Here is a 13,810-nt window from a genome sequence, read left to right as displayed (position 1 = left end):
TTCCCTGGCTGTTCTCTGTCTGGCTTGTCCTATGATGGTAGTGTTTTCCCAGTCAAATTCATGTTCCTGGTTGTCTGAGTGTATGGCTACTAGGGATAGCTGGTCGTGTCGTTTTGTGGCTAGCTGATGTTCATGGATGCGGATTGTTAGCTGTTTTCCTGTTTGTCCTATATAGTGTTTTGTGCAGTTCTTGCATGGTATTTTGTAAACTACGTTAGTTTGGCTCGTGCTGGCTATTGGGTCCTTTGTTCTAGTGAGTTGTTGTCTGAGTGTGGAAGTTGGCTTGTGTGCTGTTATGAGTCCTAAGGGTCGCAGTAGTCTGGCTGTCAGTTCTGAGACGCTCCTGACGTATGGTAGTGTGGCTAGTCCTTTTGGTTGTGGCATGTTCTCGTTCCGTGGTCTATCTCTTAGGCATCTGGTGATAAAGTTGCGTGGGTATCCGTTTTTGGCGGATACCTTGTATAGGTGTTCCTCTTCCTCTTTTCGCAGTTCTGGTGTACTGCAGTGTGTTGTGGCTCTTTTGAATAGTGTCCTGATGCAGCTTCGTTTGTGTGTGTTGGGGTGGTTACTTTCATAGTTTAGGACTTGGTCTGTGTGTGTTGGTTTCCTGTGTACCCTTGTGGTGAATTCTCCGTTGGGTGTTCTCTCTACTAACACGTCTAGGAATGGGAGTTGGCTATCCTTTTCCTCTTCTCTCGTGAATCGTATTCCTGTGAGTGTGGCGTTGATGATTCGATGTGTTTTTTCTATTTCTGTGTTTTTGATGATTACAAAGGTGGCATCGACGTATCTGATCCAGAGTTTGGGTTGGATTTGTGGTAGGGCTGTATGTTCTAACCTTTGCATAACTGCCTCTGCTATGAGTCCCGAGATTAAGTCTGTTGAAGTAATGGACAGAGGTGGCAGCGTTGTTAGCAGGAAATTAAATTGATAGTTGAATAGGCTGGGGTGGTTTTCCCGAGGGCATCAGGGGCTGAGGGGTGTCCTTAAAGATTTATGAAATCGTGAGGGGCATGGATAGGATAAATAGACAAAGTATTTTCCCTGGGGTGGGGAGTCCAAATTAGAGGGCATATATTTAGGGTGAGAGGGGAAAGATTTAAAATGGACCTAAGGGGCAACATGTTCTCACACATGGTGCTGTGTGTATGGAATGAGCTGCCAGAGGAAGTGGTGGAGGCTGGTACAATTACAACATTTAAAAAGCATTTGGATGAGTATATGAATAGGAAGGGTTTGGACGGATATTAGCCAAGTGCTGGCAAATGGAACTGGATTAGGGTAGGATATCTGGTCAGCGTGGACAAGTTGGACCGATGGTTCTGTTTCTGTGCTGTACATGGCTATGACTCTAGGCAGTGATATAGTAGAGTTGGAAGGCGGAGGATCTGTGTGGTTAGAATTGAGGAACAGCAAAGGACAGAAGACCCTGATGGGAGTTGTGTACTTGCCTCTCGTAGTCAGGATGTGGGGAAGAAAATAAATCAGGAGATACAATAGGCATGTAAGGAAGGTGCTGTTACAATAGTCATGAGAGACTTCAGTATGCAGGTAGACTGGGAAAATCAGGTTGGTAGTAGATCCCAAGAACAGGAATCTGTGGAATTTGTTTGGAGTAGCTTGTGTTCGAGTCCACTAGCAAACGGGCAGTTCTGTAAGTTGATGAGTAATGAGGCAGACTTGATTAGGGAGGTTAAGGTGAAGGAACCCCTAGGAGGCAGTGACCATAATAGGATAGAATTCACCTTGCAATTTGAGAGGGAGAAGCAGAAATCTGATATAACGTCATTACAATTGGGTAAAAGTAACTACAAAGACATGAGGGAGGAGCTGACCAGAGTTGATTGGAAGGGGAGCCCAGCGGGGAAGGTGGAGCAGTAATAGCAGGAATTTTTGTGTGTAATTAGGGAGGCACAGCAGAAATTCATCCCAAGGAAGAAGAAACATATTAAAGGGAGGACAAGGTAATTATGGCTGACAATGGAAGTCAGGAACAGCATAAACACAAAAGAAAATACGTATAATGTAGCAAAGATTAGCGGGAAGCCTTTATAAACCAGCAGAGGACAATTTTTTTAAAAAGGCAATAAAGGAGGAGAAGATGAAATGAGAGTAAGTTAGCTAGTAACATAAAAGAAGATTGCAAGAGATTTTTTTGTTATATAAAAGGTGAGAGAGAGGCAAGAGTGGACATTGCACCATTGGCAAAATGAGACTGGATGTGTATAATGGGGAGGAAACAAATGATGGAAGAACTAATAGGTACATTACATTAGTTTTCACATGGAATACACCAGCAGCATACCAATACTTGAGAGTCCGGGGTAGAGGTGAGTGTAGTGGCCATCACTAAGCAGAAGGTGTTGGGGAAGACTGATAAATCATCCAGACCAGATGGACCACATCCCAGAGTTCAGAAGGAGATTGTAGAGGCAATGCAGGTGATCTTTCAGGAATCACAAGTCAGGGAGAGTCCCATTGGACTGGAAAGCGGTTAATGTAACACCCCTGTTTAAGAAGGGAGAGAGGCAGAAGACGAGAAATTATATGCCAGTTGGCCTGACCTCAGTCATTGATGTGATTTTAGAGTCCCTTATTAAGGATGAGACTGTGGAGTACTTGGAAGTGCGTGGGAAAATAGGGGTCATCCCGCACGGCTTCATCTAGGGGAGGTCATGCCTGACAAATCTGTTCGCATTCTTTAGAGGAGATATGGTGCTGCCCAGGAGACTGGTAAACAGCCCATGGTGTTAGGGGCAAGGGACTGGCATGGATAGAGGATTGGCTGACTGGCAGAAGACAGAGAGGAGGGATAAAGAGGTCTTTTTCAGGATGGCAGCCAGTGACTATGAAGTTCTGCAGGGCTCGGTGTCGCGACCAAACTATTCACGTTATACATTGACAATCTGGATGAAAGAACTGAGGGAATTGTTGCTAAGTTTACAGATGATACAAAGATAGATGATGTGACAGATAGTCGCACTTGAGGAAGTGGGGAGGCTGCAGAGGGCGTGGGACAGGCTGGGAGAGTGGACAAGAAAGAGACAGGTGGGACGCAGTGTGGGAAAGTGAGAGGTTTTGCACTTGGATAGAAAGAATAATGGCATGGACTGTTTGCTAAATGGGGAAAGGCAGTCTTCGTTCAAAAACCACTTCAGGTTAACCTACAGGTTCAGTTAGCAGTTGGGAAGGCAAATGCAATGTGAACATTCATTTCAAGAGGACTAGAATACAAGAACAGAGGTGCAATGCTGAGACTGTATACGGCTCTAGTCAGATCACCTTTGGAATATTGAGAGTAGTTTTGGGCCCCGTATCTAAGGAAGGATGTACGACCATTGGACGGGATGCAGAGAAGGGTTACAAAAATGATCTGAGGGATGAAGGGTTTGTCACATGAGCAATTGAAGACTCTGGGTCTGTACTTGGTGTTCAGAAGGATATAGGGGGGGATCTAATTGAATCTTACAGAATACCGAATGGCCTGGGGAGAGTGGACATAGATAAGATGTTTCCACTGGAAGGAGAGAATAGCATCTAAGGGCACAGCCTCAGAATGAAGGGACATCCCTTTAGAACTGAGATGGGGAAGAGTTTCTCCATCCAGAAGGTGGAGAATCTAATTCCCCCAGAGGACTATGGAGACCAAGTCATTGAGTGTAGTTAAGACAGAGATAGGTTCTTGATTGACAAGGAAGGCAGCAAGTTGGGGTTGAGAAACGTATCGGCCATGGTCAAATGGTGAAGTAGACTAAATGAGTCCAGTGGCTGAATTCTGCTGATCTAAGTCAGGATGGTGAGTGACTTGGATGGGAACTTGCAGGGGGTGGTGTTCCCATCTCTCTTTTGCCCTTGTCCATCGAAATGGTTGTGGGTTTGGAAGGCACTGTCTGAGGAACTTTGCCGACTCTCTTCAGTGCATCTCCTGAATATCGATGGTTTGAGAATGGGATGCCACTAAGGGAGCTGCTTTGTTCTGGACAGTGTCAGGCTTGTGGGTTGTTGGAATTGCATCCATTCATCACAGTCCTGAACTGTGTCCCTTTGTAGATGGTGGATAGGCATGGGGAGTCAGCAATTACTCAAGATTCCTAGGCTGTGACCTGCTCTTGCAGCCACTGTATTTTAAGATCAGTTGAGTTTCTGGTCAGTGGTAACCACCAGGATGTTGATGGGGTATTCATTGATGGTAATGCCATTGAATGTCAAGGGGGGATATTAGGTAGTGTTTTCTTGGAGATGATCATTTACCTGTTTTGCTCTGGTTTCAGATGCTGGTTAAGATCCTGAGTGACGCATTGGAAGCCAACCAGAGGGCAATGCAGGAGCATTTTCCCAAACTCCAGTGTTTGAAGTGTCGACACGAGTTCACAGTTTCCCCACAGGAGCGGGAGGCTGCTCACGGCCTCTCCGAGCGTTCCAGTGTTGGACAAGCAGATGACCCAGATTACCTGCAGAGTGAGTGACCCCCACAGTACCTCCCAATCCTTGACATCAGCACCTCGAGTCATTTCCTAACCAATCTCTTCCGGGATTTTAATATACGTTCTGGAGCAGATGGGACTGGAACCGTGGTCTCCTGGTTCAGATGTAGGGACACTGCCACTGCACCACAACAGCTCCTCTAAGCACTTCTATGCATGCTGATCTGAGGTGTGTGGAGAATGTCAATACTTCTTCCTTCCTGCTCATTCTCTCTCCCGCTCAATTTTGAAGAAGGCGTTGAATATAGAGTCATAGAGACGTACAGCATGGAGACAGACCCTTCGGTCCAACCCGTCCATGCTGACCAGATATCCAACCCAATCTAGTCCCACCTGCCAGCACCCGACCCATATCCCTCCAAACCCTTCCTATTCATATACCCATCCAAATGCCTCTTAAATGTTGCAATTGTACCAGCCTCCACCACATCCTCTGGCAGCTCATTCCATACACATACCACCCTCTGTGTGAAAAAGTTGCCCCTTAGGTCTCTTTTATATCTTTCCCCTCTCACCCTAAACCCATGCCCTCTAGTTCTGGACTCCCCGACCCCAGGGAAACAACTTTGCTTATTTATTCTATCCATGCCCCTCATAATTTTGTAAACCTCTATAAGGTCACCCCTCAGCCTCCAACGCTCCAGGGATAACAGCCCCAGCCTGTTCAGCTTCCCCCTGTAGTTCAAATCCTCCGATCCTGGCAACATCCTTATAAATCTTTTCTGAACCCTTTCAAGTTTCACAATTTTTTGATAGGAAGAAGACCAGAATTGCACGCAATATTCCAACAGTGGCCTAACCAATGTCCTGTACAGCCGTAACATGACCTCTCAACTCCTGTAATCAATACTCTGACCACTTTCAAGGAGCTATGAACCTGCCCTCAAGTTTTTGTTCAGCAACACTCTGTAGGACCTTACCATTAAGTGTATACGTCCTGCTAAGGTTTGCAGCACCTCTCATTTATCTGAATTAAACTCCATCTGCCACTTCTCAGCCCATTGGCCCATCTGGTCCAGATCCTGTTGTAATCTGAGGTAACCCTCTTCGCTGTCCACTACACCTTCAATTTTGGTGTCATCTGCAAACTCACTAACTGTACCTCTTATGCTCACATCCAAATCATTTATGTAAATGACAAAAAGTAGAGGACCCAGCACTGATCCTTGTGGCACTCCACTGGTCACAGGCCTCCAGTCTGAAAAACAACCCTCCAGCACCACCCTCTGTCTTTTACCTTTGAGCCAGTTCTGTACCCAAATGGCTAGTTCTCCCTGTATTCCATGAGATCTAACCTTGCTAATCAGTCTCCCATGGGGAACCTTGTCGAACACTTTACTGGAATCCATATGGATCATATCTACTGCTCTGCCCTCCTCAATCCTCTTTGTTACTTCTTCAAAAAACTCAATCAAGTTTGTGAGACATGAGTTCTCGGGTACACCTGATCCACCTTTAACTATTTCTAGATATCCAGCACTTCCTCCTCTGTAATCTGGACATTTTGCAAGATGTCACCATCTATTTCCCTACAGTCTAGATCTTCCACATCCTTTTCCACAGTAAATACTGATGCAAAATACTCATTTACTATCTTCCCTCATTTTCTGTGGCTCCACGCAAAGGCCGCCTTGCTGATCTTTGAGGGGTCCTATTCTCTTCCTAGTTACCCTTTTGTCCTTAATATATTTGTAAAAATCCTTTGGATTCTCCTTAATTCTATTTGCCAAAGATATCTCATGTCTCCTTTTTGCCCTCCTGATTTCCCTCTTTAGTATATTTTTACTGCCTTTATACTCCTCTTCAAATTCACTCGATCTATCCTGTCTATACTTTACATATGCTTCCTTCTTTTTCTTAACCTAACCCTCAATTTCTTTAGTCATCCAGCATTCCCTATACCTACCAGCCTTCCCTTTCAACCTGGCAGGAATATACTTTCTCTGGATTCTCATTTCTGAAGGCTTCCCATTTTCCAACCGTCCCTTTACCTGCTCTAATCGGCGTTTGAAAGTTCTTGCCTAATACCGACAAAATTGGCCTTTCTCTAATTTAGAACTTCAACTTTTAGCTCTGGTCTATTATTTTCCATCACAATTTTAAATCAATAGAATTATGGTCGCTGGCCACAAAGTGCTCCCCCACTGACACCTCAGTCACCTGCCCTGCCTTATTTCCCAAGAGTATATAAAGTGATGAAGTGATATTGGGGGAGGGCAGGATTAGAGTGTTGAGCTTGATGATCAGTCATATTGTTTTGGCTGGCGTCGCAGGTTTGAGAGGTTGAATGCCTACTGATTCTCTGTCTCTCTGTTTTAATTCCACTTGCCCACTTGGGTGCAGTAATCTGGATTGTATTGTTGCAGTACTGCATTGTACCAGCAGATGATGGCAGCACACTGCTTTCCACTCTCATTGGCAAAGGCTTGAACTGTTCTGGTCCTTTGTCAGATTTTGATTCTTCACATAAGTCAATGGCTCACAAGCTGCATTCTGCAGCATTTCACAGGCTTGCCGGAGATACACATGACTGATGAGCAATTCCAGTGTCTCATCCAGAGCAGAGAACATTCCAGAATCCTCATGATGTCAGATAACCAAGCTGAATCCCGCATGTCTGAAGGGCAGTCATTAGCACAACCAACAACAGATGTAGTTTAGAATATTTGTAATATTTATGTTTATAATATGAAAATGTACTAATTCTGACAAGAATTTACCATTGGCCTATGATCTAAGATGCACAAATGGTGTAAATGTAGTGGAGGTATTTATTGCTTCGATAGTCTGTTATAAAACTGAGGGCACTGACTGAGGTCACTGGCCCTGCCAAATAAGTCTGCGGCTGGTGAAGCAGGGTAACTCCTAACTTTAGTAACAATGGTAAAAATAACATCATGTGGATGCTGGAATTCTGAAATAAAAATTAAATATTGGAAGAACTCAACAAGTCTGTGGAGAAAGAGAAACAGTCAGTGCTTCTAGTTCAGTATGACTCTTGTTCAGAACAGAAGGAGATACATCAGACTTGAAACATTAACCCTGTTTCTCTTTCCCCGTAGAGGCTGCCAGACTTGCTGAGTTTCTCCAGCACTGTCTGACTTTAGTGATGATGTTCAGGTGCCGGTGTTGAACTGGAGTGGACAAAATGTCAGGAGTCACATGACACCAGATTATAAGGGAAAAGTGAGGACTGCAGATGCTGGAAACCAGAGTTTAGATCAGAGCGGTGCTGGAAAAGCACAGCAGGTCAGGCAGCATCCGAGGAGCAGGAAAATCGACATTTCGGGCAAAAGCCCTTCAGGAATAGAGGAATATTCCTGATGAAGGGTTTTTGCCTGAAATGTCGATTTTCCTGCTCCTCGGATGCTGCCTGACCTGCTGTGCTTTTCCAGCATCACTCTGATCTAGGCATCAGGTTATAGTCCAATCGGTTTATTTAAAATTGTTAGCTTGTGATTTAAAATAAACCTATTTAACTGTAACCTGGTGTGATGTAACTTCTGAGTTTGACATTACTGAGTCCCTGGTTTGTATTGTTCCACCTCTGGCCTCCACCCCAGGCTTTTGTGAGTGATGAGGGGTCTATGTCACAAAAGGCGCTCTGAACGAGAAAGGTCGCTTGGTGTCATTTTCTCTGTAACCTGCACGTTGTTCTTTTTCTGTTAGGTTTTCATTTCCATTCTGAAGCCTCACATGAGGGTGGCACGGTAGCACAGTGGTTAGCGCTGCTGCCTCACAGCGCCAGAGACCTGGGTTCAATTCCTGCCTCAGGCGACTGACTGTGTGGAGTTTGCACATTCTCCCCGTGTCTGTGTGGGTTTCCTCCGACGATCCAAAGATGTGCAGGTTAGGTGAATTGGCCATGCTAAATTGCCCGTAGTGTTAGGTAAGGGGTGAATCTCAGGGTGTGGGTGGGTTGCGCTTCGGTGGGTCGGTGTGGACTTGTTGGGCTGAAGGGCCTGTTTCCACAATGTAAGTAATCTAATCTAATCTAATCTAATCTGAACTGTGGTTTACCATGCTCTGTCAGCGTGTTTCTGACTTCATCCACTCATTGCACGAGAAAGCTTTTCATCCTCTCAGCATTCTGCCCACGCCTCCTGCCTTAAATCCGTGCCCTTTTGCTGTTGATTTTCCATGAGTGGGCTTTTGAGTAACTTGAGGAATTATTGCTGCCAGTCCATGTGCGTTTAAAAGTAGCCTGTTCCTTGGTGAGCTGAGCAGCGTTTGTCTCACGTCTATTTGTCTCTCTTTGCAGTTGAGAGTCCAAAGTCCTCGCCGACCTGCCCCAAGTGCGCGAGTGAGATTGTGATCATTGTGCCGTCCGAGATAGACACGTGCACCAGCACACCCATCCACCCGGAGGATGAAGTTGACAAGGTGGATGTCCTGAAGATCGCTTTCACAGATGGCAGTACCACAGGGAGCATGAAGGTGAGCCACATGGGGTTACCCAATTGGTCAAAGGGAATGAGTGGTTCAGTTGTTCAGGAGGTGGAGGCCTGCTGGCAAGGTTGTTTTTTGCCTGCTCGTTATTCGTCTTTGAGCATGAGATCATGAGGAATAGGAGTAGACATTGACCATTTTGACCTTGGATCTTCCTCCTGTGTTCACTGAACTCTTGACTGATCCAATTGTGCCTCTTTTCTGCCTGACTCCCTTAATACTCACATCATTTGTAGATGAGAAATCTAATACGGTTTTGATTATGTTGAGTGTCCCAAACTCCACGTATCACTGAGATATAACGATATAAGACTGAGAGCAGGAGGAGGCCTTTCAGCCCCTCATGGCCTGCTCCACTACGATCATGGCTGATTTCCCCTCTCCCTTGACTGCACTTTCCTGCCCGCACCCCATAACCCTCTAATTAGAAATCTCTCCTTAAATTTATTCAATGTCCCAGCATCCACCACACACTGAGGTAGTGAATTCCACAGATTCATGACCCTTTAAGGCATGTAATTTCTCCTCATCTCTGTTTTAAATTTGGCTCCCATGATCCTAAAATGATGACTACTTGTTCCAAATTGCCTACAAGGGGAAACATCCCCACTGATTTCATGCTGAGTGGCTCAGTTGGGAGGGTGGGGAGCAGGAATGGGTGGACCTCTGGATTACAGTGCCAGTAACACAACTTCACAAAGTTACCATGCTGTGTAGATTAGGAGGGTTAGGGTATTCATAGGGTCTGTCCTACTGTTTCCATATACACTGTCATAGAGTCATATTCGTCTACAGCAGAAAAAAAGACCCTTTGGCCTACCACATACCGACCAGTTAAAAACAACCACTTAACTATTCTAATCCCATTTCCCAACACTTGGTCCATAGCCTCGTGTATCTTGGCATCACACGTGCACATCTAAATACTACTTCAGAGTTCTGAGGGTTTCTGCCTCTCCCACCTTTAGAAGCAGTGAGTTCCAGATTCTGACCATCCTTTGGGTGAAAAACGTTTACCTCATGTAACGTTTTTAGAGGAGTCTAAACTTCCTGCTCTTTACCTCCAATCTGTATCCCTAGTCATTGATCCCTCCATCAATGGGAAAGGTTTCTTCCTGTCTATCCTGTCTTTGTCCCTGACAATGCACCTGAATCATGTTGCCCCCTCTGTCTCCTCTGCATGGAAAACAACCCAAGTGTGTCCAATCTCTGTCCAAAAGTAAAACACTCCAACCCTGGCAACATCCTGGTAAATCTCCTCTGCACTCTCTCCAGTGCTATCACATCCTCTCCTACGATGTGGGTTCCAGAACTGCACGCAATACTCTCACTGTGGCCTAAAGAACATGTTATACAGTTCCAGCATAACCTCCCAGTGGTTTTAGACTTCCCAGAATGTTATCAGGACTTGAGAGTTAAACTATGGGCAGAGATTATGAAACATTTGCTTGTATTCACCTGACAATGGTGATTTGATTAGATTAGATTAGATTGGATTCCCTACAATATGGAAACAGGCCCTTCGGCCCAACCAGTCCACACTGACCCTCTGAAGAGTAACCCACCCAGACCCATTTCACTGTAACCAATGCACCTTACACTATGGGCAATTTAGCATGACCAAGTCACCTGACCTGCACATCTTTGGACTGTGGAAGGAAACCGGAACCCCCGGAAGAAACCCACGCAGACGCGGGGAGAATGTGCAAACTCCACACAGACAGTCACCCAAGGCTGGAATCTAACCTGGGACCCTGGTGCTGTGAGGCAGCAGTGCTAACCACTGAGCCACTATGCTGCATTAGAGTAGGTCAATTGAGGTTTCTAGGGTTTTATCGAAAAGAATTGGGAGGGCTAATGCAATTATGGTGTGGTCCCCACACTGAAGGGTACAATTACAATGCTTAAAAGACATTTGGTTAAGTTCATTAACAGGAAAGGTTTGGAGGGGTTTGGGCAAAATGCAGGACGGTGAGACTGGTTTAGTTTAGGAACATGGTCAGTGGCAACTGGTTGGATCCAAGGGGCTGTTTCCATGCTGTAATACTCTATGAACCCCTCAGTCTCTATTCTGGACAGCACTGCTCACTATCATTACCTGTATAAGTCCTGCCCTTGTTTGTCTTAGAAAATGCAGCACCTTGCATTTATCCAAATTAAATTCCATCTGCCACTCCTCAGTCCATTTGCCCAATTGTTCAAGGTCCCTTTATAATTTTAGATAACCACCTTTGTTATCCCCATACCTCCAATTTTGGTGTCAGTCAAGGGGACATGGTTATTAAGTTGGCGATCAAAAATAGGACTCAGCACTGATCCCCGTGGAACACCGCTGGTCACAGGCCTCCAGTCTGAAAAGCAACCCTCTACCGCCACCGTCTTGTACCATCAATCACATCACAATGGTTTAATCACTAGGGCACCCAGATCTTTCAGAATCTTGGAGCTCTGCAACCTCTCACCATTCAGATAATATGCGCAGAAGGAATATAAATAGTGAATGAGACTGGGTTTTCTGGTGGAAATACTCTAATGTGGTTGGTCTTGTTTCTGTGGTGTAGAGTATTGAATCTCCGAGCAGACTGAGTCTGGACGCTGGACCTGGGGTACTGGGTGATGGTGCCACTGACATGTTGAGCATGGACCCAGAGATCTACTCCTTCGCTGCCGGCAAGTGTGCCAGCTTCTATTTGGAGTGCGACCAGAGCTGCAGCAGCAGTGTGAGGGACGGCAGTCGGGTTTCTGACACCTCCTTGGGTGAGGTGGATCCCAGCCTGGGGGCACTGGAGCAGTCTGTGCACACAGCTCCTCAGGGTGGCTGCAGTCCTGGCGTGTATTGTGGTAGCGCTAACCAGAGGGGGAGCACCGACAGCCTGACCTGGAGCTATCGCTACGGCACTCCTGGACTGACGCCGAGTTCACCGCGCTCTGAATGTGGGGATGATCTCTCTACAACCAGCAAAGGTCAGCCAAGTTGTGAAAGATTGAGACCGTAAAGAATGTGAGAATGATGCAGAAGATGGCCATTCAGTCCATTATGTCTATATTGGATCTCCTGAAGAGTCCAGCTTTCCCACCTGTTTCTTTTCCCGTTACCATGCATACTTTATAAATTATGTCCTATAAAATGGCAGGACTTGGCCTTGCCACCCATTGAACACACTTTCTTGTTCAATGCAGCTTAGTTGTGGTCTTATCCTTCCACCTTCATTAGCAGCAGTCAGTCCATTCCTTGTTAATGGACATTAACCCTGCCCTGGGTGAGGTACTCAACTACTATCCCACCTCATTTCTTCCCCTTCCAGCTCAATCTTCAAAATCATTACTTGTTGGTTGGGTTGGGTGTGGTGGTGGTTGGAGGGCGGGGGTGAGGTTTGCAGGCGGGAGTTTTTTTTTTAAGAATATATACAACTCCTCCCTGATATCCTGGCCAGCATTCCTCCCAGAACCAAGTATCAGTCATATTGATTGTTTCTTTTTCTCAAACTCGGTGTGAAGCTGTTGCTGTCATGAACATACGTAACAGGAGCAGAAGTATTCCACCATTTAATAAGATCATGGCTGATCTATTTGTTTTTTGAACTCCACTTCCCACTTCTCCCTGATGAGCTTTGATTCCCCTCCCTAATGAGAATCAATCCACCTACCCCTTCAAAATATTCAACAACCCTGCCTTCACACCACCAAAGGCAGAGTTCCAAAACCCCTCAGTCCTCTGAGAGATAAAAATATTCTCATCTCCGTACTGGAATGACAATTTTAAAACCATCATCTAGTTCTGGACTTACCTATAATTGGAAACGCATATTCCACTTCCACCTTGTCAAGACCAATTCAGGATCTTATGCATCCAATCAATTCATCCTTCATTCTTCTCAATTCCAGTGGAAATAAGCCCAGTCTGTCCAAACTTTCATTGTGAGACAACCTGTTTATTACAGCAATCTGTCTAGTAAATGTCTCTTGAATTGCCTGCAATACATTTATATCCTTCCTTAAATAGGGAGACCAAAACTCTGCACAGCATTGGCAATGTGGTCTCACCAATGCTATGTTTACTGAAGAATGACATCCTTACTTACAAGATCAATTCCTTTTGTAACAAATTATACATCCATTAGCCATCTTGATTCCAAGCTAATCTTGCAAGCTAACTTTCGTGACTCATACAATACAATGTTTCAGTGCCTCAACACTTTAACATTCTGCAGTCGTTATCCATTTAAGTAATACATTGCTTTTTCCCACAAAGCTAAACAACTTCACATTTTCCCAGTTTATGCTCCATTTTTCAGAAGTTTTGCCCATTTACTCAATCTATCTATATCTGTCTGCAACTTTCTTATTTCTTAACTGTAGTCTTTCCTAATTATACTGGTGTCATCTTCAAATGATTCCGTTATTTGCAGTATTTTAAGGATAATTATTTGTGCACAGAGATTCTTTGTGGTATTTAAAAACGGTTTCGATGTAAACACAATCATTCCACCTGTATCTCCATCTTGACTCATCTCAGATGCTTCTCTTAAAGCTCAAATGCCCCTCTGGGTTAAGGCCAATATTTATCGCCAATCCCTAGTTGCCTTTTGAGCTGAGTGGCTTGCTAGACCATTTCAGAGGGCAATTGAGAACCAACCACATTGCTGTGGACCAGACCAGGATGAAAGATTTTCTTGCAGGAAGAGCATTAGTGAACAGAGAGGTTTTTACAACAATTGATGATGGCTTCATGGTTGCCATCATCGCGACTGCCTTTCAATTCCAGATTGATTGAATTTAGCTTTCATCAACTGCTGAGGTGGGATTTGAACCCAAGTTGTCAGAGAAATTTGTGGGCCTCTGGATTGCTAGTTCAGTGCCATACCCACTGTTCCATC

General features: G+C 45.0%; 1 protein-coding gene across 2 annotated transcripts in view; it reads left to right on the top strand.

Moving 5' to 3' along the window:
* stk11ip (serine/threonine kinase 11 interacting protein) overlaps positions 1–13,810 on the top strand; it is a 127,261-nt gene that overhangs the window by 57,184 nt on the left and 56,267 nt on the right. For both annotated transcript variants that reach the window (XM_060828238.1, XM_060828237.1), the window contains exons 17-19: positions 4,272–4,458; positions 8,746–8,921; positions 11,495–11,897. In XM_060828238.1, coding sequence (XP_060684221.1) covers positions 4,272–4,458; positions 8,746–8,921; positions 11,495–11,897 — 766 coding nt within the window. The remainder of the gene's footprint in view (positions 1–4,271; positions 4,459–8,745; positions 8,922–11,494; positions 11,898–13,810) is intronic.

Source organism: Hemiscyllium ocellatum, chromosome 7 (genome assembly GCF_020745735.1).
Source record: "Hemiscyllium ocellatum isolate sHemOce1 chromosome 7, sHemOce1.pat.X.cur, whole genome shotgun sequence".
Lineage (NCBI taxonomy): Eukaryota > Metazoa > Chordata > Chondrichthyes > Orectolobiformes > Hemiscylliidae > Hemiscyllium > Hemiscyllium ocellatum.
Note: the sequence above shows the minus strand (reverse complement) of the source record. Positions and strands in the feature narration are given on the sequence as shown.